Source organism: Peromyscus eremicus, chromosome 8b, assembly GCF_949786415.1.
Source record: "Peromyscus eremicus chromosome 8b, PerEre_H2_v1, whole genome shotgun sequence".
Taxonomy (NCBI): Eukaryota; Metazoa; Chordata; class Mammalia; order Rodentia; family Cricetidae; genus Peromyscus; species Peromyscus eremicus.
In genome coordinates, this window is record NC_081424.1 from 46079690 (window position 1) to 46105568 (window position 25879).

General features: G+C 45.2%; 1 protein-coding gene and 1 long non-coding RNA gene across 2 annotated transcripts in view; one reads left to right on the forward strand and one right to left on the reverse strand.

Moving 5' to 3' along the window:
• Nucleotides 1–25879, forward strand: part of Sash1 (SAM and SH3 domain containing 1) — a 170076-nt gene that overhangs the window by 69999 nt on the left and 74198 nt on the right. Inside the window, exons 3-4 of the mRNA XM_059272762.1 lie at nucleotides 7490–7540; nucleotides 7659–7708. Coding sequence (XP_059128745.1) covers nucleotides 7490–7540; nucleotides 7659–7708 — 101 coding nt within the window. The remainder of the gene's footprint in view (nucleotides 1–7489; nucleotides 7541–7658; nucleotides 7709–25879) is intronic.
• On the reverse strand, nucleotides 20096–21249 carry LOC131918587 (uncharacterized). The gene is made up of 2 exons (XR_009381028.1): nucleotides 20758–21249; nucleotides 20096–20237 (listed from the first exon to the last, which is right to left on the reverse strand). It is a non-coding gene; the product is annotated as an uncharacterized LOC131918587 (long non-coding RNA).

The window sequence follows — 25879 nt, forward strand, 5'->3', positions numbered from 1 at the left end:
CTGTTTCTATCTCCCAAGGGCTGAGATTGCCACCAATTCTGCATCCTTAAATGGCAAATGTTTTACAAAGATCTATAGAGAAGAAATTAGTTATCTTATGACCAATGCAATTAAAAATCCTCACCACGGGCAGGTCTTCTGTGTCATGGATATGTTAGGTCCTGGTTAACGATATGAGATTCTAGTAGAGTGTACATGTGTGTATGTAATTTTGAATCAGCTGTGACATGGGATTTCTGAATCATTTCAGAAATAATGAATAATAACATGTAGTTTAAACAGAAAAAATTGTTGTGCTTTATGGTTGTAAAAGTAGAATCTGCACACTGTAGGGAGATCAGAAGAGCTTAAAAAGGGAATAAAAGTTACATTTAAGGTTCCCACTTGCTTTTCTAACTCAGCTATTACTGTGGCCTTCTATCTGACATATATATTTGTTCAGCAAATATTAAAAATTTCTTTTGAGTATTTGTACATGCCTATTTTCATGTCTTTATTTCTGAGATTCATCTCTGCTAATCATGAGTCTATTTCCTACCTGAAGTAATATTTCTTATTAATTTATCAGCACCCTGTGTGTGTGCAAGTATAGGGTACACATGTTTGTTGATGTGTATGCCCGGGTATGTGTGTGGGCAGAAGTCAATGTTTAGATTCTTCTTCGATGCCTTCCAGCTTAGATTTTGAGGCAGGGTCTCTCACTGTACCTGGAGCTCAGTGATGGGCTGGACTAGCCTGACTACCAAGTCCCAAGGATCCTCCTACTGTCCCTCCTCAGGGCTGGATTTACAGATTCTCACTGCCATGCTGAGCCTTTTACTTGGGTGCTAGGGATCCAAAACTCTGGTGTTTTCATGGCAACCATCTCCCCAGCTCAAGCAGTCTTTATATATTGGCCCATTTAATTGACAGCTGTCATATTCATGTCATTTTTGTTTTGTGTTTTCACAGTGCTGGGGCTGGAACCCTGGGCCTCACATGTGTTCAAATGGGTTCTTTCCACTGAGCTACACCGCTAGCCCCAAAGTGTGTGCGTGCGTGCGTGCGTGCGTGTGTACGTGTGTGTGTGTGTGTGTGTGTGTGTGTGTGTGTGTGTATGGGGTTTCGGGGAGGGTCCTGGGGAGCCCTCCTGTAGGTGATGGAAAGAAGTTGGGTTTTCAAACAAGAATTTCTCTCCCTGGTAGAGCAGCAGTGTCCTGGCTGCAGTGGTGGTGTTACCCACAGTTATGGATGCCCAATGCACATCACTTCGGTGGCCACAGTTACTTTTCCCACCACTGTGATCAACTACTTGACCGTTACAGTTACTCTCTCATTTTTGTGACAAATACCCAGACAAAGGCAACTGAAGGGAGAAAGGGTTTAATTCTGGCTGAGGGCATTGAGTCCACGATGGCGGTGAAGGTCTGGAAGCAGGGGCATGAGGTCATCCCATCACACACCAGCAGTCCAGAAGCAGAGAGCAGACAGGAAGTGAGGCCAGGCTACAACACCTCAAAGCCTGTCCCCAGTCACGTACTTCCTCTAGTGAGGCTCCACCTCCTAAAGGTTCCAGAACCTTTCCTAACTGCACCGCCAGCTGGGGACCAAGTGTTCAAACACAAGACGAGTCTACAGGGACATTTCAAACTCAAACTACAACACCAACAAAAAGCAAGTGGAGAAAGGAAGGACTTCTTTGGGTCACACTGAGAGGTGATATGGTTCACCACGATGGCAAGAGGCATGGCATGGGAGGCCTCTGGCTATACTGTATCTACTTACTGTCGGAAGTGAGCATGCCCAGCTGGCTCCCACCTACCCCTTTATTGAGCATGATATCCCAGTCCATTCAGGAGGCTTAGTTGAACCTCTCTGGAAGTGTCCTTAAAGACATATGCAGAGCCATGTCTCCTAGGTCATCCCAAATCCAGTCACATCATCAAGGATTAACTATCCGTTAACAATTAACAGGATTGTCTTCACGGAGCCAATCAGTACTTCCTGTTTGAGCTGCTGGAACCGTGTGTAATACAGTCAGGCATTTGGGCTGGGTGGGTGAACTCTGTCCTGGTTAAATGGTGCTTCTCCCTTCTCCACTGTAACAATTCGTACAACATAGAGTGTAGCAGTTTCAGATGTGCAGAGAGAAAAAGTTGGCCTTGCGGCTGTGAAGGAACGAACAAGATCCTGACTAATGGCTGCTGCTGCGCCCGTGAGGGTAGATTTATGTTTAGACCAGAGTAAACTATGCATCCAGGTAATAATTTTGAGCAATGAAGTAAGTTTGCTACAGGAATCGTTAAAGAAACAGATAAATCACAGTAATTTCAACATGGCACTTTTGCCATTCAATAAATGGGTATTTTAAATTTCATTTGCTTTTGAACTAAGTTCAATAATTTATAGAGTAAGTCATTCAAAGATTAATGCTCAGAAGGGAAGAAAATCACCACACAAGAACAGAAACATATCATTTATGTATATTACATCGGAGCCTTCTCGGCCTGTGTTTCCATTATAAATCCGATCTTGCAAGCGTTTATTATAAAAAGTTTGCCACGGGCTAAAGTTTGACATTTGTCTCAACCTCCTGAGACTCTTATTTTTTTTTTTTACTTGATTTTCTTTCTCAACCAGTGTAACAGCTAGTTATGAGTTTTGTTTTGTTTTTTTTTCCCTTTCAGGCATACGTGTGTGTGCGCGCGCGCGTTGCTACTTTCCCACACATGTGCATGTGAAGGCCAGATGTTGGCATTGGGTGTCATCTTCTAGACCTACTAAACCTGGGAGTCAGGATAGGGAGTGAGACCCAATGACTTGTATTAAACTATCACCCAGGGTACTGTAATGCATTAAGTTTAAAAAGTGCTAAAGGACTCGGAATCAGGGTTTTATAGATGTCCAGTTTCAGGCTGCAGTGGGATTTATCTCTGCCATTGCCTCTCCCTGGTCCAAGTGTTGATGACAGCCTGTCTAGTGAGCTCTGGGAAAGGGTGATTAAACCAGAGGTAGGCATTCCATAGCAACTAGAGAGCTATGGTGTTCACCCTTGAACTCTCAGGACTTTATTCATAGTCTTGAATTTAAAGGCGTGGTGCTGCTATCTTTGTGTTTAAGTCTAAGAGAAAGAGGCTGGCATTATGAGTCAAGAAAGAACTTAGTGGTGTTTGAAGCCATGGGTTCCCTGGAAATGAGGTCAAAACCAATCAAAGTAAGAATAGATTGTTTGCCTGTGGATTTCCTTCCGAGTTCTCTGTCTAGTTTATGTTTGTTTGTTTGTTTATCTGTTTCTGTAAGGATCTCTGCTGAGACCTTGCCAACGGGATCCTCACCCTGCTTTCTCACAGAAAGCTTTCTGTGAAATGTTCTCTTACGTTTTCCGTGTACGCACACACACACACAGAGCATTCAGGGAGAGCTCAGAATGCAGCTTGAGGGAGCTGGTTCTCTCCATCCCATGTGGGTTCCAGGGATTGAACTCTGGCCATCAGGTTTGGTGACAAGTACTCTTACCTACTGAGCCATCTCACTGGCCTTAAAGTACTTTTCAAATTTACCGCTATCAGCTACTGGGCTCCCTGCGTTCATCCAGCATACGTCGAGGGAGCACGCAGCATTCTGTTTTTTCCTTGTGTTCCACTAAGCGAGCGGTGGAGACTGACTTTTTCCACCTCCTTCCTGTGGTCCTGTGGAGGAGGAGAAATTGGCCCTGAGCTGAGCTGGTGGGTGCTTGGTGTCCTTCCTCTCTGCCTTTGGAACAGCACAGTGGTTTATCCCTCCTTCCTTTCCAGCTGTAAAGTTCATTTGGCGTGGGATCCTGGCAGCAATAAGGGACAGAGAAATGTGAATTTCCACAAGAACTTGGAAACAGCTGGGCGGAGGGGGGGGGGGAACGATGACGACAGGGGAGTGGGGCATGAAAACCATTTTCCAAGACCTTATTTCTGCCCTCAGGTGGGTTTGGAGTCTGGTGTATCACATAATTGGCTTGGACACATTAGAACAAAATATATTCGTTCAGTTTCAATGCCTAAGTGTTACATTTGACCCATGTGCTGTTAATGTAACTGGACTACACATGTGTTCACCTGGACAAGCAGGTGAAAGCACATATAGGAGTATCTGTTGATTTTTTTTGGCAAGCCACTGGTTTTGCTTTGAGCTGTATGTATTTGCAAATAGTATTTTTGCTTACAAAAGTGCTTTTTTTAAAAAAAATTTTAAACTTGAAAGTTCTCTATGTATTGTTTACAAGGTTTAAGTATCTGGCTTCCAGATTAGGCTGTAAGCACAGGAATGCTGATTGTACCAGGGATCTACGCAGGACCAGGTGGACTTTGAACATAGCTCTGACACATTAGAAACACTGCCTTGTAAAAGTTACGTGTCAAGTTTGGTACAGAAATATAAGTATTGTGGACAATGGCAAGAATAAAAACCAGGAGGGCGGGCTGGCAGGATGGCTCAGGGTAAAGGGCTTCCATTGGGAGCTTGGCCACCTGAGTGGCATCCCTGGAACCCACAGTACAAGGAGAGAACCGGTTCCCAAAGTTGTCCTTTGACCTCTCCAAACACTCTGTGGCAGACTCATGCTCCTCCTGTCACATTAATAAACAAGCAAACAAGTAAGTAAATAAGTAGAAATTAAAAAACAAAACCAAATCAGCAGGGCCTTAAGGGCAGTGGAGTTCTGTGGTGCTTCACAAGCAAGGGTGTGGCATGGGGACTGAGTGAGCAGCCAGTCCCTTAAGATGTTTCTTCTCATTCAGGCCGTTTATCCACCATTGTCTCCTCAGATCTACCCATTCTGGCACATTCATTGTTTTCCTTGTGGCAGAAACAAAACCGGCCTTCATGGTATGCAACCCACCCTCCTTCTGGTTTCAATGTATACAGTACAGCATCACCCACCGCACACACAGGGTTGGGCAGCGGGTTCCCACAACCCGCCCCTGTACCCCGTGAGAAAGCACATGGATGGTGATGGCCTGTGTTTGGACTCGATTCCTGCCACATCCTCACATCTCTAGCTTTATTCCAAATTGTCCTTATTTCTCTGCTACCTTTCTCCTTCAGCAAAGTTTCTCTGCTGGTGTTTTGTGATTGTGTTCATCATGACCTTTAATAATACACTTAGTAATCCGATGCCTATGAGGATGCACCATTGGACATGACTATGACCTGCCCACTTCCTAAGTGTTAGTTGATGTGATCGAAACAGTTCCTAAAACTCATGTAATATAGTCCTGAAGAATATAACGATGGTTAAAGCTACTGCAATCAGATTATTGAAGAAATCCGAATCATTCTGATAGTTTAAACCTAGCTAATGATACTACTTCTGCCACACGTGCCTATTATCTTATACCAAGTTGATCGGGGAATGATAACCTGAGCTTTGGGTAACCATAACCTGATAACTTGGATTCTGGCAGCTCTGATGCACTAGGATCATCCATTTATCCCCAGTATGCTAATTCCAAAGGTGAGTAATGGTGATCAGCTCAGAGGAGATTTCGAAGTGGCCATGTTAGGAAGAGAACCAGATAAAGGTCGCAGAAGGGAGGGCTGTCCAGTGGCCCTAGTCCATCCTCTAAGTGACTTCGAAGAGGTAGTTTCAAAATGCCAGTGCTGCCCAACTGGTCTCTCTGGAGCTGCAGAAGGGTGGGGCCTGAGGCTTGCTCAGTACTCAGATTTCTTAGAAATCAAAGATTCAAATATATCTTCTGATAGTGCGCGCGCACACCCGTATGTGTGTTTTAACAGTAAGTGGAGTTTTAGGGCAAAAGCCTGACCCCAGCAGTCTCTATAGGCTAGTCTCAGCTGCTCCTCTCAATATGTCCATCAACGAGTAGTCTTAAAAAAGAGAGAGAGAATTTAGTCAATTAGCCACATTGGGTAGGTTCCAGTGACTCCAAGCCCATCTTTCAGTGTGCTGACTTGTGTGTCAGAGGGATCAGAGGTCTGCATAGGTGGGCAGTCCTTGTCAAACTGTGGTTTGCTTGACATTTGTCTTGGTTCTGTGAAGGTGGTCTGAAGATGTCTTTCTGTCATGACATATGAGGATGGATCTGGTCTCTGTAAGATGAACACTCCTACTCCAGGGTGTGGCCTCTCCATTAGAGATAATTATCCTCATCTGTTCTAAGAATCCAAGATGCCTACAGGTTTAGGACAGTGACCTCTCTTTACTATACCGAAGTAAAGGGGGTAGACAGGGACTCCATGAAGGTAAAGGTGCCAGGCTGAACAGTTAGCTGTGAGACCAGGTGAAGAGGCATTTTTTTTTTGGGGGGGGGGCAGAAGTAGCTTCTAAATGTCTGTTTCAGAGTTACCCTCTGTGAACCTGCCTCAGTTGTACTTTGTGAACCTGCCTCAGAGAAGATAAGCCTTTGCTTACACTTATGTTGATTCTGAATTGGTTTCTTTGGGAAAATCACTAGGGTTAGGCCCTGTGTGCTGTGGATGGCTCTTTTCTTCTAATTACATCCAAATGTTTCCTTAGTACAACTTTCACCCTTAGACCCCCAAAGCCCGTCTCCGTCCACTGTTTACATCACATGTAACTCATTTCTCTCCCCCTTGTGTTTTACATTTTCAAGGGAAACACATCCATTTACTATAAAACAAGGGTGTTATAGGACATGGTGGATTTTATCTCTAAAGCGGATTCCTCTGTCCTTGTGATTTAATGTTTCTCAATAAACTCACAGCATCATGCATTTTTATGTCATTCATCACCTGCAAGCTGAGAGCTTTCGTAAATTTTCAAGCAGGCCAGTTCATTTGTAATATATATGGTGATTTTTTTTTTTAAAAGGCTGAGATAATATCCAGTTAGTCTTCCAGCTTTCTAACACACATTTACAACAAGCCTTACGTTACTGAATCCTTTGAATAAATGTAGAATTTCAAAATCAGATTGGGAGTTGCCGAGATGGCTCTCCCAGCAGGCAAGAGCCCTTGAAGCTCTACTTAGCAACCTGAGTTTAATCCCTGGTTCCATCTGGTGGAAGGAGTGAATTGACTCCCCGAAAGCTGGCCTCTGACCTCCACACGCATGCCAGGGCACCAGTGTGTGCCCTCCCCAATAAATATAGACAAGTAAACGTAAAACCATCAGGCTGGAACTCCGCTGTTATTGAAAAATAAGCTTCAACAGTTGCGGTAAATTCAGTGTCTGGTGATGATGGCCCAGTGTATCTAGAGACTCATTCCACCATTAACTCTCAGGCCCCTCTGTTGGTTGGTGCTTGTGTGTAGTAAAACTGTGAGCAGAGTATAGCAGCAGTGATGTTTGGTAAAGCAGTTCCGTTCCAAGAGTCTTGTGCTCCCATCTGAGAAGCATTTCAGGTTTTCCAGAAAATCCATTTATCTCTGCCATCTCCTCCCACTGTACAGAGGAGTGCTTCCCAAATCCTCCCATCTCTTCTTACACATCTATTTATCTTTCTGTGTGTGTGCCACGTTTGGGAGTCTCATCAAGGCTGCATCTGTTCTGTTTTAGGAGAAACCCAACGCCGGGCCCACGTCACTTCAGCTGCGGTCCCAGCTCGAAGTAAGCACAGCGACTTTCATCATCTGGTTTGGCTTCTGCCTTTTCTCTCAAGTGATATTCTGTAGGAACGAGACACCGTTGTCGCTTACTGACGCTGAGAACCTTCTCTCTCTTTTAGGAGTCCCTTGGCTTCTGCAGCACCGTGTCAACACCAGAAGTGGAAAGAAAGTAAGTCACCCTCCTGCCCCAGTCCGAGCTACCGGGGAGGCGTCTGGGCTGGAGTGGGAGGTGATAGTCTTTAATGTGTTCTGGGTGGTACGTCTGCCGTTGGTGGGCTTTGCAGGCCAGCTGGGGATGCCTGCGGCTTTTCAAGAGAGCCGTTAATTTTGCACAGCTAGTCGTGAGGGGGTCCCCAATAAATGCCTGGAGCTTGAGGGACAGGGCAGCTAAACCAGCTGGGATAGGCTTTTCATCTTTGACCTTTGCTTTTAGTAGAGGATGAAAAAAAGCACAAAGGAGCCAAGTAGAAAAATAAAAATACATTCTAACGAAAGCAATGATTTTGAAAGGTCTCCCCCCGTACCTCGTATGGGCATGCTACCTCAAAACAAGCATGTGATGCATGTGTGAGAAGCTGGCACATGTGCATGAACCTTTTCTGTTAAAGGGATATTTTTGTTTTCTTGTCCTCACTTAGGCGCTGTAATGTCTGTTCTCATAAAAGATAATGCTAGGTTTTATATTTTCAGTGTTCCTTTTAGACAACTTCAAAAACCAAAACCAAATGTCTTTATCTACCGGTTTGCCCCCTTTCTACTCTGTTCCCTTGTAATCATGCTAGAATGTTCTCCATGTGATTTTTTTTCTCTGAAGTAAAGAAATTTAAAGAAAGCCCACATCTCTAAGCAGACACTTCCTCTGGCCCAGAGCCACTTGTCCTGTCTTGTGCCAAGAGAGGCAGAGAAGTGGTTTAGGAACAAAGTATTTTAGGAATGAGAAGCACACGCTGGGCAAGTGTGTGTGTACTTTACAGCCCCCTCGGCCTAATCCAGCCACGTGTGTGCTGCTGGCAGAGACAGCATCGAGGAGTGAATGTCGCTTTATCAGAAAGCTGCAGCTCTGAACGAACCTAAAGGGGCTGAGTAGGTTTGGGTCAAGACTAAAAATAATATCATTAGGACCAAAGAGCCAATGAAAAGCAAGGGTTGGGAGACAGACGCACACACTGTATAAGAATCTCTTGGTTGAGTAGACTTGGATCCTGCCAGGATCCTCCTCTTGTTGAGGCTGAAGTGGGCCATGGGTGTATGTGGACATTGACTTGGAACATAGGCAGTACTGAGGTGCTGGAGAAGCATTGAGAACATGGGCTATGGATTCTCTTGACCGGCTGTATCACTTGGGTGTGATGGAGGCAGAGAGCTCAGGTGTTCCTTCAGCATCTGAGTCCTCCAGGAAATGAGAGGGGGAAGCGACTCACTGAGTTAGGGTTAGCCTTGGTTAAGCTGGGCATTCCTTTCCCTCAGTGGTGGTGAGTCATGTTTTCTGTGTTTGTATCCTTTCCTTGGAAATATGGTGGGACTTCTGTGGCCTGGGGGAGACTGATGGACTCCTCAGAGGCTAACAAAAGAATTGGCACCATACCTACTGTTGACAACCCCTCCACCCCATCTCCCCCCCATCTACCATTTTGACTCTGTTCTTTTAATTGGTTCAGGTTTAAGTATTTTTCTAAACATTCTGAAAATTTTAAAATATTCGCTTCCCTAGTAATGGTTCTTGAAAATTATAGCATTCTTTTTTAACCTCAAAACAAAGCTTCCATACTCAGAATCAGCATTTACTAATGTGTGTATGCTCTTTTGTTCTCTCTCTCTGGGACACACACACACATACACGCACGCACACACACACACGCGCACACACACACACACACACACACACACAGTTGCTGAGCCATTTGAGAGTGAGTTGCACACATCACAGTCTGAAACCCTTGAGTCTTTGGCACGCATTTCTTAAGGACAAAGACACACACACTCTGACAGAACCACAGGGGATTTATCGAGAAGAAAACTTACAGTGAGTTCTCCTGACTTGCAGTTCAGCTTTCTTCTTTGTCTCAATGCTAAGACATTTATGTTTTTTCAATTGAGCACTTAAAAAATTACTCATGGCATTTTCATGCATTGTCTGAAAGGGTTTCTTAGTCTCTTATAAACTTGCTTTTTTTTTTTTTTTTTGAGTAGGCTAGTTTTTTTTATGTTAGGGCTTTCTTGTTTCTTTTCTTCTCCACAGTCATTACGTCAGGAGGCTCATGATGCCTGCTAATCCCATGATTGGAGATAATGAATTTTGATGATCTGTTTCCCATGGTATCTGTCAGGCTTTCCTCTGGGAAATAATGCTTTTCTCTGGGTAACAAACAAATATTCTGTGGGGAGAATATCTGAGACTTGAGCACGGCCTGCCCCTCATCAAACTTTGACCAGGGTTTTAGATCCAGCAGTTCCTCCTGAGTCAATTTTTAACACGGTGGCCATAAAGTAGAAAAACACGCATTAGTTGATAATTATTTTTTGATTAAAATCTTCTAAGAGGTTTCAGGTTTTGCCTTGTCTTCAAAGATGAGTGATCACTCCGAAATGTCTAAGTCGGATATAGTTAGAACAGATTTAATGCACGGTTTACTTTGAAAAGTTATTCGTTGGGCTTTCGGGTGCAGATATGTTCAACTGGAAAATCCCTGGATGCCTCCTACCCTCACACCGACTGGCAGTTTGCAGTTGCTTGTTGAGGCTGGGGAAGATGGCCTGGCAAACCCGTTGGTTGTGTCTGGTTAGTGTCCGCTGAGTGTCTGCCAACTAAAATACCAGTCTGACTCAGAGTGTTGCTTTATGGGCAGAAAATTCTTCTGCTTTTTATTTGGCATGTAAGAGAGCTTACTAGACAAAGGGAGACATGTCCTACGACAGCCTTCTCGTGGGGTACAGAGGCTCAGGGGCCACAGGCAAGATCAGCTAACTCTGGCTCCTGCCTTCTGGATCCAGTGACCCCCCCAGTTGTTGTTGGGGCCAGAGCTCACATGCTTCCCACCCGGCTGCCCCAGGTAAAAGCTTTGCTAAGACAGGGATCTAGCGTGGATTATGATACAAGGTCTGTTTCTTAAAAACACATTACTTCTTCCAGTGGTACTTAACACTTACCAGGGTTTAAAGTCTTAAGTTCCAGGAAGTTAGCTTGGACCAAGGGAGGTGAGTGAGTCTATCATGGAGAGGACAAGGAGTGAGGAGTACTGGCACTATTGCTTGGCACCACATTCCTTGGTGCCCCTGTCTAGTTTGGAGGTAAGCGTCTAGGCTCCCCATACAACATAGAATCAAAGGGAAATACAATAGGAAGGTAGGTCAGTGGGAAGAGAAACTGGATCCTCCTGCCCCATCACCCCTGTGACAAACACCCTCATTCATCCCGATTTTCAGCCAGGTGGTGTTTGTCTTATTTTTGTTTGTGGCACTGGTGATTAGACAGAGGACCTTGTGTGGCATGTGCTAGAGCAGATCTGTCCCTGAGCTGCATGGCCAGCCACATGCTCCTACTCTCCTGCCATAGGCTTTCATTGAGAAGATAATCAAGGAAGCAAGGAAGCTTTCATCTGACTGAGTCTTTAATTTTTACAACTATCCACATTACCTATTGATGAAATGTAGTGTCCACATCCTGGTCCTGATCTTGGATTGGTGTCTGCTACTGTGAGGGTTGAACATGAGCCAAATTTCTTGTTAGCAGCTCTTCTCAAAGATACCTGAAAGGAAAAGCCTTTTCTTCTTTCCTTTTATTTTTCTTGGCTAGGAAAGATCTTTTATACCTCTCAGGAATTAGGTTAAGTGTGAGTATCAGGAAGCCTGACACACTGTGACATAAAGAAATGCCACTTTTATTGGGTCCATTTTCTTTCCATTCATATACTTAGGACTGGCCCTATGACTCAACTGGCTTCAGGAAGCCAGGCTGTGGTTTCTGGTTTTGTTTTCTTTCTTTTATAAGAGCTGTGAGGGAGGGTCATCATGACCTCAAAGTGGCTGCTACATCTTCGAGGCAAGGAGTGGAAATACAGTGAAAGGGGCGTGGGGATGGCAGAGGCATGCCTTTAAGAACGTTTACCCAGGACCCCTCCTGACCCTATTCCTGATTCTTCTCTTTGTTTCTTCACGTGGTTCCTGTTTACCAAGCACCGACTTGGTATGGAGGGCATGCAGACTTCAGGGCACTAAGATGTAGCAATGCCAGAACAGGTAGCTCACATTTGAAGGGAGAGAGTTATAGAAAAAGGATCACACCTTTCATCATTTAAATGGTGGGGTGTGGACAAAAGCAGAGTGTTGGATGGGTTCAGGCCCTCGCTCTGGCAGCAGGTAGACTTAAATGTGCTGTGACACAAAGAGACCCCATGATGTGTTTCAGCTGCCATGAATCGATGACTCCTACCTCTCCACTGTGATAGGCTGAGACTCTCTGAAACCATGAGCGGAAAGTACCCCCCACCCCAATAGCAGTTATTCAATTGCTGAATCACAAGAGAGTTTCAATGGCTGAACCCACTTTTGCCCTGAACAAATGTCACTCTTAAGAGGGAGAGTTGTTGTTTGGTGGGAAATTAGTACTTCCCATAAAGAGCTGATATTTCATTTGTGTTATGTTATATAAACATATATGACTGATCTGAAAATGAGCCAGATGCCTGACAGGTAATGCCAGAATTTTCTATTCAATATGTTCACGGAAGCCATGAAGCCAGCGGTCTCTGGGGCCCATCTGGTTTTGTTTTTTGTTTTTTAATTTTTATTGTTGTAGAGGTGGTTTTTTTTTTTAATTTTTTTTTTTTTTTTTTACTCTTTTACTCTTTGGTCTTTGGGGTCCTGCCACCCAGCTTCCAAATAAATACACAAAGACTTATTCTTACTTATGAATGCCCAGCCTCACCTTGGCTTGTCTCTAGCCAGCTTTCCTTAACTTAAATTATCCTGTCTACCTTTTGCCTCTGGGCTTTTCCCATTCTCTTACTTCTGTAAATCTTACTCCTACTCCGTGGCTTGCCGTGTAGCTGGGTGGCTGGCTCCTTCCTTCTTTCCATGATTTCTCCTTCTACTTATCCTCTCTGCCTGCCAGCCCTACCTATGTCTCTCTCCTTCCTCACTATTGGCCGTTCAGCTCTTTATTAGACCATCAGGTGTTTTAGACAGGCAAAGGAGCACAGCTTCACAGAGTTAAACAAATGCAACGCATCTTTGCATCATTAAACAAGTGTTCCACAGCATAAACAAATGTAACACATCTTCAACTAATATTCCACAGCAGTGTTTTCATAGAGATCGTTCATATGGGTTGCAAACTGGAAAAGAAAAAAAAAAAAAAAAGAATGTGAGCTTTAGGGTTTATCGTCTACCAAGAGTGCTTCCGGGTACTTGATAGACATTCAGTACTGTGAGTGCCTCACTGTGAGGCTCTGTCCATTACGGTCCCTTAATTTGCAGACACAGGAAGTGAAGCACAGAGAGGCCGTTAAGTTGCGCAAAGCTACACAGCCGCTGAGTATCAGAACCCAGATTTGATCCCAACTAAAGTAGCCAAGCTTCTGGCCACAGCACTGTAATTCCAAACTGTTTGCAATTGTGCTGCTTCAGCAAATCCAGAGGTTAGGAAGTAGGGGTTGTGATGGTCAATCATCAGTTGTCAACTTGACTGGATGTAGATCACCATGGAAACACACCTCTGCGTGTCTATCGGGTGCTTTAGAAAGGCACCATCCCAGGGGCTGGGATCCCCATCTGAATATCCAGCTAGGTAGTAGTATTCAGCCCGCTCTGCTTCCTGGATGAGGACACATGTGACTGGCTACCTCATGTTCCGCCCCACCATGGACTGGATCCCTTGAGCCTTGAGTTATAGTAAATCTTTCTTGTCTTGTTGCTTCCCGTCAGGTGTTGGGTCACAATGAGAAAAGTAAGGAAGGTGGAGTCAGATGGGTTCATCAGCATTAGATAAATACCTTATCTAATAAAGTTAAAACCTTTATTCTTCTGCTCTTGGAAACTGGGGCCAGGTTGACACTCACAGTGATCTAACCTGAGCCTCAGTCATCTATTTATCTACCGAAGCAGGAATGTCTAAAATAAATTGCAGAACTTCACTGTTGCCAGTATTTATAACTTGTTTCTTACTACGCCTTTCACCAGAGTTGAACGTTCGTTGATTTAGTTTCACCCTTTTCCATCCGGAGGACTACACTTGAGCTATTTTATGGCCAGCAAAAGTCCAGATATATAGGGCAGCAGACAAGGCAGAGAAATAAAGGGAGCCAAAAGCAGTAGAGCGGGTTCTGTGCTCCGGCCGTGGTTAGAATACAGTTGGTGATCAATGCATGCCCTGTTCACACATGTGCGGGGCTCAGCACTGCTCTCCTGCCTCATCTGGCAGCTGGAGACTCTTGTTAGTGCGTCAGACTCCTCCTACCACCCCTAACCCTGCTCCCCCGGCCCCCCACATGCTCAGGAAACTGTCTCCTCCTTTCCTCTTTCCTCTTTATCTTCCTGTCTTCAGGAAGCCCCTACCTGAGTTCTTGCTCAGGGCCCGACTCTCCCTGCTCCCTACACCTCCAGCTCTGTTTTCCTCATTCCCTTTGAGCCCTGTGTCCCATATCCTGTCCTCTTCCCACTTGGCCACCTCAGGGCCTGCCACCTGCTCCCCAGGCAGGTTTCTCAGGCAGGTCCTGTCCCGTGGCATGCTTAGCATCTGAACTGGCTGTGTGACCACGTGGGATGCTCCCCTGTGTAAGATACTTTGGCATCACTGGGACCAAATATCCCAACAGAAGCAGTTTAAGGAGGAGTTTATTTTGGCATATCGTTCAGGGGATTCAGGCCATCCCATGTGGAGGGCACTGTGGCAGCGTCAGTTCCTCGCCCTGGCAGTGAGAATATGAGGTTGCTGGCCACATCCTGGTAGCTGAGCAGGAACCAAAGCACTCCAGCTGGAAGTCGGGGAGCCGACTGAAGCCTCAAAGGTCGGTTCCTGGTGATCCCACTTGCATCCTCCACGCTTCCTTTCTCAAGGGTTTCATAACCTGCCAACACAGCCCCGCTAGCCAGGAACGACATGTTCAAACACATGGTTCAAATCACAGCTTCCTTTTTCATCTTCATTATGTGATCAAGCTCCGTCCAACCTCAGCAATGGGCTTGCTTACCCAGCGAGGTCTTTCTGGATCCAGCCTTGAGACAAGCCAGTTATTCCTATAGTAGTCATTTAATTGTCTTTTATTTCTTTATGTTTCATGAGCTCTTTGAAGGAGATACCATTTTTTTTTTGAGACTACGTAGCTTGCCTAAGGTCCCAGAGCTGGATTCAAACCTGTCAATCCAGTCGTAGGGTCCCTTTGTCCATTGGGTAGGGGTGACCTGCCTGGTTCCAGACTCTTGAGTTTGGATTCAGGCACTCCCTTAGCAGCTCTGCAATCCTGGGGCCAGTTCCTGACTAAATGGGATGTAATTATAGTAATTACCTCACTTAGTAAGCTATCTAACACACAGTGAGTACTCTGTAATCTTATCTATCACTATTATGTGTCTAATATGGCTCAAGTTCATGCCCTTGCCCATGGCTCTGGTGACTTATATTCTTGAACCTCGCATGAGTCACCCTGGCTGGAGCTCTAAGGCTTTCTCCTTCTCTGCCTCTTCCTTAGTGCTCAGGGCCCATTCAATGCTTACCTCAAGCTCACTCCCTGACCTGGGTTCTTTGAAATAGGACGATGGCAATGGATTGTTCCCAGACGCAGAATTACTGTCTAGAAGACCCCTCTTGGTCTTATTATTACCCAGCCTGAATCGGTGTCTCCCCAACTGACAGAGCATTGAAGACATGCTTTCTGCCTGAGAATATTAACACTAAAAGGTCACTTTAAAAACCATTTAGTGGGAAGAGTAGTGGCTTCCACCAATCTCCCATCTGTTTCTAAAGACTGTTCCCCTGCCCCGCCCGATTCCATTCTGCAGCCCGGTTCAAACCTCCTTGCATTTTCGACCTCTTTAAGCAGAAACAGTGGATTCCATGTAAAGGTACAATATCTAGAAACACAGTGGAAAATACCACCGTTACTGAATTCTTCTAACTTCTGAAAGAAGCAGTTGTGGGGGGAAGTGCTTTTATCTTACCTCTGGCGATTCCTTTATTGAGTTGTGATTCATATGCCTTGTCCTTCCTCCACGAAAAGGACACAGTAAGGGACTGTAGAGCACTCCTGTGTGGCCCTGGGTTTGACTGGCAACACTTGATTTGCACACAGGCAAACAAGAGTACAGTTCAACCAGTTTTCAGTATGTTCAGAGTTTCACAGACATCCGCATCATCAGTTTTACAGGTTGTACTTATTCCTTTGTGTATGACCATACAGCCTTCTGTGTATCCACTACTGACGGATGGCATTTACATCCTTCCCACCGTTTTTTTTTTTTTTTTTTTTTTTTTTTTTTTTTTTTGACTTTGTGAAGAATGCTGCTGTAGACACCGGTGTGCACATATGTGTTCTTGTCTTTATCTGCTTAAGATCTAGTACACATACAGTACAGTGTGTTCACAGAAGGGGAAAATAGTGTCTCGTGTAGTCACAGTTAATTGTCATCAGTAGCACACTCATCCATCTCACACCATTTCACACCTCAGAAGAAACTTGATGCCCTATAGCTGTGACAGTCCTATGGATGTCAAAACCCTAAGCAATCATCCATCTGCTCTCTCTATACATTTGTAGCCTTACCATATAAACAGAGAGGAAATGTGCTTTTGAAAGAAAATTTGTTATGTTATAGTGCACTGTTAAGAATAGACCCTTGTATCCGATTCTTGGTAACTTTGTATCCAACTTTTTTGAAACATGTAAGAAATCATTCTCTTTGTAGTAAATTGTTTCTCTATAGGCTTGTTTCTGGGCTTGGGTCTATCTAGGAGAGGGGCTGAGAATGCATCCATCTTGGCATGTTCCCTAAGGACAGGGTCTCTAGTCTGATGTCACTTTGATTTTCCTCCTACGTGACTAGGGTCTGGCTCTAGAATACCTTCCTAGATGTGGGAATTCACACGTGGAGCGGTTGTTTGTCCTCAGAAGTAGAACTGATTCACTAAAAAGAATTGATGAGGTTCTGAGATTGCTAGGAAATCCAGGTCAAGCCATGTCCTCTGGAGCTGAGACTAATGCATCCTGTCTCTATATCCTGTTTGTGACAGGGATGTGGGGTGAGATGGACCACCAGTGTTCCCATGGGGCATAGGCCTGCATGTTCCAGGCCTGGGTTTGCGTCTGTGTGAGGAAGGGAGGAAGTCATGGGGGTGTGTGTGTGTGTGTGTGTGTGCCTTCGAAGAAGTGAATCAGTTATCCTGCCTGTCTGAAGATGGGCTGACCTTCCTGCAGGCTTCCTGTCCTGGGAGGTGGGCACAGTACCACAGAGAGAATCAGGGCAGCCCGGGGCCATCATGATCTGGTCCTGGAACTATATAGTTCGGTGTAGGTGTATAGACAGAACTGCAAAGTTGGGTTCAGGAAATAACTCTGCTGGACCAAAAGCCACCTGTTATTGTATACACTATATGTCCTTTTGCCTTAATCGGTTTATTAATTAACATCTATGTTGAGGCCAGGGGCACAAGGACAAGGGCCTGTCCAGGAGCTGGAGTTTGAGTGAAGGCCCCTCTGGGACTCACCAAGGCCCTTCGCCACTCTGGGCTCGCCCTTGTACACTTCCGCCTTGCTGGGCTGAGAGGTCTCCGGAGGCTCCTCTACCTCAGGCACCTTCCATTTGCTGACATCAGCACGGGGTGGCGGGGGGAGTCACTTGGGGTTTGCCTGTGTTGTTGGTATGAGTGCCAGAGCCCAACAGAATCTGTACCCGCACTTCGGCTTTGCCAGTCATGGGATCAGAAACAATGGATTTGAATTCTCTCAGCTTTGGGCTCCTAAGAGATCAACCAGGCACAGTAACAGGTTGTCATACACCACGGGCTGTCATACACCTGGCACAGTGCCTAGCCTGTCCCCTCACCTCAAGGGGCTGTGCTGCGCCTGGCAGAGGCCTGTCAGGGTGTCTGTCCTTAGTTTCCTAGCTGGGGCCATATGCAGAGCTAATCGGTGGCAGCCATCACTTGGTCACCCCACATGACTCTTAGTCTCCTTTTCAATGTCACAAGTTGGGGGAGCAGCTAAGGAACAACAGCCATTTTCGTGGAGCCCATGCGGTCGGTGTGCTGAAGTCCACGCTTGTGTGTTTATCTGCGTCCACATGTGTGCACGCTGTTGCAGGGCATATTTGAGGGGCTCAACATTCCTGAATGCAGGGGCTGGGGCCGGGCAGCAGCTGCGTCGCCAGTGTGCTCTGCCTCAGCTGTTCTCCACTGAGAAGGCTGTTGCCCTTCATTCTGTCTGGTGAGTGAGCTCCAGCTGGCCTAACTTCAGCTGGAGGCCGCGTGCCTGGGCGGGCGTCCTCCTGCGAGGTGGCCGGCTGTGTGTGTGCGCCGCGATTGTCAAGGCTGTTTATCACATGGAGGTGACTGCTGTGTGCCTGCCTGCCTGGGAAGTGAAGAGAATATTGGGTCAGTGCCGAAGGAGGGGAGAAACGGAGCATCTATATGCAGGCTACAAGCAGAATACAAGGGACTTGCCTGGAATTTACCGAGGGATCCATGTGTATCTGTTTTCTTTTTAATATTCATTAATTTTTATCTTACATGTATGAGCGTTTTGTCTGTGTGTAGGTAAGTACACAGCACACTTTCCGGCTTCCTGTGGTGGCCATAGGATCCCCTAGAATTGGGGTCACAGATGGTTGTGAGTCACTGTGTGAGTGCTGGGAACCAAACCCAGGTCCTCTGCAAGAGCAGTAAGTGCTCTTAGCTGCTGAGCCATCTTCTCCAGCCTGCTCCCCCCGACCCTCTAACATCTTTTTAAACTGCTAACAAATCTAAAAAGTGGATGGGATTTTATAGTTAAGGAAACCAAGGTTCAGAACGATTAAATGATAGCTAAGACCACAAGGCCTGGGCTGGGAAGATCAGAATCTCATATCCAGGTCTGGTGTCTGCAGGCGGCAGGGCTTTTCTTAGACACCTCACCACCTGGAGAATAAAAGAGTAATATTCTTTGGAGAGACCCCTGATGGGCTAGGCAGCTAATAAGACTTAATTTAATAAGCCCTTATCACATTTCTGGATTAAGCACAAACTCACTAGATCCTGGTAATAGAAGTATAGAAACAAACCGTGGTAAGGCCGTGGAAAAACCATCATGGGAGAGGAGCCTTGGAAAGGAAAGAGGCCTTGTGGGGATGGGCACTGAAGGTTGTGTAACTTAGGGCCTCACTGAAGCTGCATGTCCAAACTGGGTAAGGACTTTCTTTATTCTGGGATCTGACCTTGTACGTTTGTAGGGGCTGGTTCCACAGTCTGGGTGAGGCTGTTCCTCCAATGTCATTCAGTGGAGCAGTGATCAGTACTCTAGTTTTTTAAAAGATTACATGTAGAGTGGGCAGAGCAAGACAGATGGCAGCCAGCCAGGATGGGTGAACGATAGCATCTCTCAACATCCCCAAGCAAACCTTTAAATCTATCCTCACGGAGGATCCGAAGGAGTTATTGCTATCCCTCTTCAACATGCCATGAGTCTGTGAGTGAACACCAACATGAGTCACACAGACCACTTGCTGTCCCATGCTGCTCAAATCTCAAGGGAACAGCAATGACACCCGCTGGCTGCTCCTGGTCTTCATGCCTGTGCTGACCTTGAAGCACAGAAAGTGGCCACCTCCACTTTTGCCCTCTACACCTCACCAAAAATGCTACTGTGGTCCACACCGGGATCCATGCAGGGAAGAGGATTCTGGGAGCCGTGATGCAGGTGATCTATGCTAGCAAACTCCATGTCCAGCACAGGTTCCTAAGGAGTGAGCCAAAACCTTTCTACAGGTTTTCTCAGCAGATTAGAGAGGATGTGTATCCCAAGCAGAAGACAGGGACCAGCAAGGGTGCTTGGGGACAGTGGCACGATGGTAGGGTATGCGGCCCTCATCTGGCTCTTGGCAGGCCTTCAGAAGGTTGCACAGGAGTGTGGGAAGGACCATTATTGGTGTGAGATGTTTGTCTGATGGCATCAGGGAGGCCTGAGCATCTTTTTAATCATCTCTGACGGTCTGCTGGTCCATTCTGTTGTCCTGTCTTTAAGGAGTACCTCCTGTGCCCTGGGAATACACAAGGTCAAAGTGTATTCTTGTGAATAGCCTTGTCCAGATGAGGGCAGACAGACAGAAGACTACTAGGAGTGGCCTGGCCGCTTGTGATTAGGGTTGTTCAACATCCCATTCTTTTTTTTTTTTTTTTTTTTTTTTGGTTTTTCGAGACAGGGTTTCTCTGTGTAGCTTTGCGCCTTTCCTGGGACTCACTTGGTAGTCCAGGCTGGCCTCGAACTCACAGAGATCCGCCTGGCTCTGCCTCCCGAGTGCTGGGATTAAAGGCGTGCGCCACCACCGCCCGGCAACATCCCATTCTTGACTGAAAAACAACAACAACAAAATCTTACTACACTGTTGCTTGGTTTCTTTTAGAGATGCGGGGATAGGATGGGGCAAAAGATGAGAAAGGATAGAGCTGGTGCTGTCCTGTCCGTCTCTGTTTGGATGCAGCCATTCTTCCATCCGTATCCACACCCTGGAACCACCTGGAATAGAAAAGACAGCACGCAGGCCTGATGGAGTCGTCTCTGGCTGTGAAGCCCTGGAGACTGGAGTTTTGCCGTAGATTGCTAGGCATCCAGTTGGGTTTTCATGAAATGCTACCCAATCCAGAGTCTTCTCACCCAGATGTAAGGGCTCCGTTTCTCAAATACAGGCAGAGTTGGGGGGGGGGGACAGTCAGCTGACGCTGAGAGACCCTATGTTCATGATGACCCTGGCAGAGCTTTCTGGCATCCTGGTCATCGTTAGCAGGTGCCGATGCAGTTACTTTGGATAAAACCACAGGCTCAGAAGTGGGTGGCATGTGAAGGCAAAGTAAAGCCAGCCTGCGGATGAGATACGAGGGTTAGTGCCAACTGCCCACTGGGTTTTTTTATGCAGAGGGCATGAGGGGTCTGACTAAGATAATGCTGAGGAATTTCAAAATGAGATACGATAAGACAGGGGAGCTTGGGTTCCCGTTTTCATTGTGTTTATAATGCGCTTACAGATGTCATCACCCACCCGTGTCTGTCCAAGAATTTAAAGTGTTCCGAGAGAAAACAAAGCTCAGTGGTTCTGCCCAGTCACCATGGAAGGAAGGGACCCAGATTCAGGTCACCACATTGTTCACGCTGCCTGGGGAGAGAAGTAGGGCAGGCAGGCAGGCAGGCGGGCGGGCGGCTCCCACGGTGGTGTCCAGGAGCGCCTCTAGCTAGGAGAGGAAGGGTCCTCCATACTCAGAGTTCTCTGGCTTTGACCTTCCGAGGCAGCCTCCCCAGCCTCCCCACCCCCTCCTGTCCCCGGAGCAGGTGACAGAAGAATGGTTCCTCAACCCCCTGTCCCTGCCGGGGCCGCCGGCACAAGCAGCCAGTGTGGCCAGCAGGCTTGGGTGGTGGTGAATGAGAGCTGCTGTTTGTTGCCACTGAGAAAGTTCTGACCCGCTTCCCGGAGCCGTTACCATGGCAACGCCAGGAGGAGATAATTGAATGGAGCCTCTTTCTTCCTCTCATCCTCTCTCCTCCCCACCCCGAGGAGGCCGGACCTGGTGAAGACTGCCTCCTGAGGTCTGCCTTCTCGGTAGGGTATAACAGCTTTGTGAAGAATGCCTGCTCCCCTCACCTGGGATCCATTACCCAGTGTTCTCGTGGCCCAGAGTCCTGGCAGTCCGTTTGCAGGCCTACCTGCCCGACAGCCGCTTGGTCTGCAGAGCTGAATGCCGAGGTAGCCTCCAATGGCTTCCTTACTGGGAAAATAAATAAATAAATAAATAAATAAATAAATAAATAAATAAATAAATAAATAAATAAATAAATAGCACATACTCAGAAACTTTTCAAGCAGAACTAGAGGGAAGAATAATTTTGTTTCATAAACAGAATGAATAGCAACTATGTAACTGTTCGCCAGAGCGGTTTCCTTGTTCCTTTTTGTTTTGTTTGAGTTTTGCAGCGTGGGCATCACACGGAGCCTCCCGCACACTGGGCTAATGCTCTGCCCCTAAGCTATCTCCCCAAGCCTTAAAGGTTTTGTTTGTTTGTTTGTTTTTGTTTTCTTCTTAGACTATTCAGGCTCATATAAAGTTACTAATATTCCTTTACTTTTGTGAAAAGTAGATCTTTGTGGTGGAAAGAATGCACCAACCCCATTTTGTTTAATTTCTTTCTATTTTGCTTTAGACAAAACTAATGATTCTTAAGACATAAAAACCTAAGTAAAAGTTGAAGTTCATAGGGAAGCCGTAAAATGAAGGCACTGAGGTTGACTGGGCGCAGTAATCAGAGCGAACAGGTTCTTTCCAATTCTTTTCATGCAATTCTTTATTTGTGTGCCTGTTGAAGAGTCATCGAAAGCTATGGTTTGAGGCTGGGGAGGTGGCTTAGCAGTTAGGAGTGCATACTGCTCTTGTGGTTGTTTCCAGCAGCTGCATCTGGCAGCTTACAACTGCCTGGAATTCCAGCTCCCGGGTACCTGATGCCCTCTTCTGGCTTCACGGGTACCTGCATGCACGTGCTGGAAATAGAGACATACAGACATACACACCACAAATTTAATACTAACAATCATCATCATCATCATCATAATAATAATAAAATAATAGTTGTTTATTTGTTTGTTTGTTTTTAAGCCAAAGTTTGATCTGGGGCTTCAGACTCCAGAGTCTACAAACCTGTATTGCACTTTCTTTGCTAACACTATGGGCTCACAGTATTGGACCGAGCACTTTGAGGTAGTGGTGAAGATGATGATGTGGCCTTTGTATTTGTGGATCCCAGCTTATATTGAAAAAACACTGGACTAGATATTTGAAGAGCTGAATTTAACTCCCAGCTTTATGACTTAAAACGACAGCCATCTCCCCTCTAATATACAATATTTTTGTTTATATGCTATATGCTTGTCTGTCTATCTATGTATCTTTATATTTATCTGTGTATCTATGTATCTATCTATGTATCTATCTATGTATCTATCTATCTGTGTATCTATCTATCTGGCAAATGCTTTATTGCTGACCCAAGTCACCTGCCCAAAAGATACTTAAACTTTCTAAATTGTTCATTTGTAAGATTATCCAAAAACAGTAATATTTTTGAACCATATGTGACCATGAGTAGTTGAAACTGTGAAAAGCAAAAAAAAAAAAAAAAAACCTCATATACAAGGGACTCCTGTATCAGTTATGTGACCTTGGATATGTCCCTTATATAAGCACGCTGAGCCTTGGTACTTTCACCTGTATACTAGGGCATGTTCTTTTCTGGGTCCCCATGGGCCTGAAGGATGACAAGTTATATAACCATAGTAAACCAACCAGACTAATGCTTTGTAAAAGTTTGTCTTTTTTTTTTTTTTTTTTCATTTTGTTTGGTTGTTTTGTGTTTAGACAGAATCTTACTATGTTGTAGCTCAGGCTAATTTGGAACTCATGACCTTCCTGCCTCAGCCTCTTAAGTACTGGGATTACGTGGTATGGGCTACTATGCCTGTATAGCCATGGGTTAATTTGACTTCAGCATTGACAAATGGCTGCATATTCTCCTATATCCAGGAGTTTACAGGGTGGTATTCAGAGACTGGTGCAGCTGGAATTGCTTCCTCTCTGCTATAGCATCCTTAGACTGTGACTTCCTTCCTTATAGTAAATGATGACTACTTGGGTTTGCTGCTGGTGTTTCAGACAAGGTGAAAGGGGAGAGCAAAGGAAGAGGGTGCATGTACTGAGTCAGTTCTCTTAATCACAGAAACACTGTCTTAGAACTACCAGAAAAATTCTAGTATTTCTTTTCTGCGAGAGACTGATACTTGCTCCCCCTTAGCTGCAAGGGAGTCTGAGGAAGTAGTTTCACAGAGCACACTGCCACCCAACCAAAACCATGGTTCTGGGAGGGAGAGAGAACATGAGAAAAGTTATTGAAGTAACAGTCAAGTTAATTTATTACCTTAGAGAAAGTTAATAAAATCTACTTGATTAATTATAAACTTGTGGAAGATGTGTACTGGACTGTGATACAGTTCCCTCATTAAGTAGCATAGAACTTCATTATCTCTACCAAGCAAACAACAGTTCATCATTGATCTTATATGAGACTAATCAGTTATGATTCCTTTCTGTATGATCTTACTTAAAATATTATGGACCCAATATGTCACAGAGATATTCTGAAGATGGGTTACTGCATTTGGAGGAACTGAAAAGACATTTATCATAGGTGCTGGATATGTGTTGTTACTATCAGTGATTATCAGCAGCAAAACTGGCATCCATGTATTCATTTTATATGCATTTCTTATTTAGTTCTGAACCACCCAGTCATAAATGAAGAGAAATATGAGGGCTGGAGATGTAGCTCAGCTGATAGAATGCTTGCCTACATAGCATGCCTAAGCATGCCCTTGATTTCTTCCCTAGCACTATGTAAAACCTGATGAGATGGTACATGCCTGTTACCCTAGTAATCAGGTGAAGGCAGGTGGATTGGAAGTTCAAGGTCATCCTAGGCTAAACAGCATGTTTAAGGCCAGCTTTACCTATATGTGAGTCTGTTCAAGACAGAGAAACAGAAATAGAAAGGAAGAGAAAAGGAGAAAGAGATTAAAAAAAAAAACAATAAAAGAAAGGTTAAAATGTGGCCCAGATGGAACAGAGAAGCCACCCGTGAGAGGTCCCTGGGAACTGAGGGATTGGATGAGAACAGAACATAAACAAACCTGTCCTGGATTTGGTTCTGCCTTTCTCTAACCCCTAGCCTGAAACCACAGCACAACGTGATCCACTCCAGCCTTCTGCTCTTAAGTCCCAGCCTTAATGAGCCTGTAGCCTGGACACAGTCAGGCCCCGGACTTCCGCTGTGGATAGATGGCATTTGGCTGCTCGTCAGACGTGAAAGTCTTGCATTTCTGCCAGTGACCTGAATCATTAACTTGCAGGACAAGTTACTAGCTGGTGCGTGAAAGGAGGAACACTCCTTCAGTGCACCTCTGTGAAGGGTTTTTTGATGGCTTGGAGCCCCGTTTTTGCTTGGAGAATTTGTTGGCCACCCTGGAGGTGCCAGAGAACCAAGCTGAGAAGGTGAAGGGCATTTTCAGAAGGTCTGAGAAAGACTTGGGTCCAAGTCCAGGGAGAAGAGATACTATATTTGGCCATATTTTATTACGTTTTAGTGTTTAGCGTATGCAGGCATGTTCTAGGTATCATACAGGCTGTTCTTACTTTCTGAATAAGATGTCCTTTTGAGACATCTCGTATGGAAGGGATAGCCTGACTTAAAATGGTTTTGAGAATGACTTTGAACCAAGGGTATTTATTATAGAAAGGAAATGCAGGAAAAATTACAAGAGCCAAAATTCATGACTTGAGAACCCAAATGTCTTCACAGTGCTTTCATCAGTCTCTGGGTATAAGAATTTGTGCCACATGATAATAGGACCTTGTCCTTTCTTCTCTGGACTATGATAAAATGCCCTGACAAAAAGCAGCTTAGGAGAGAAATGGCTTTTGGGTTTTTTGTTTTGTTTTGTTTTGTTTTGACTTGTTATTCCCGGTTGCTGTTAATCATTGCAGGAAAGCCAACATTGAAACTCAAAGCAATTAGTCAACACCCCATCCAAGAGTAAGGGGAGAATAAATTCATTCATGCTTGTATAGGGCTAGCTTTCTTTATTCTTATACAGTCTAAGGCTCCCTGCCTAGGGAATGGTGCCACTCACAGTGGGCTGTCTTCACACATCAATTCACGTGTAATCAAGACAGTCTCCCACAGGCATGCACATAGGTCAATCTGAGGCAGGCAATCCCTCATTGAGACTCTTTTCCCAGGTGGTTTTAGGTTGTGTCAAGTTGGCAGTTGTGACAACTGTCACAGACTTGTCCATAGCAGAATTAAAGATGAAGTGGTAGCATTGTTTTGGGACAGCATCTATACTTCATAAACTTGAAAAGCTCATCATTGCTTTTAGAAAGTTAAGGTGACATAATTGACGAACTTAAGTCATTTCCCAGGGAATGTGTCCATAGTGAAATAGCTGCTCATCATTAATAAAAAAAAAAAATTAGTATATACTATGCTTTACCAAGCTAAATACTGCCCTACGGAGACATTAGGATATAAAGACTTTTTAAAATTCTTTAAATTTTATACACACA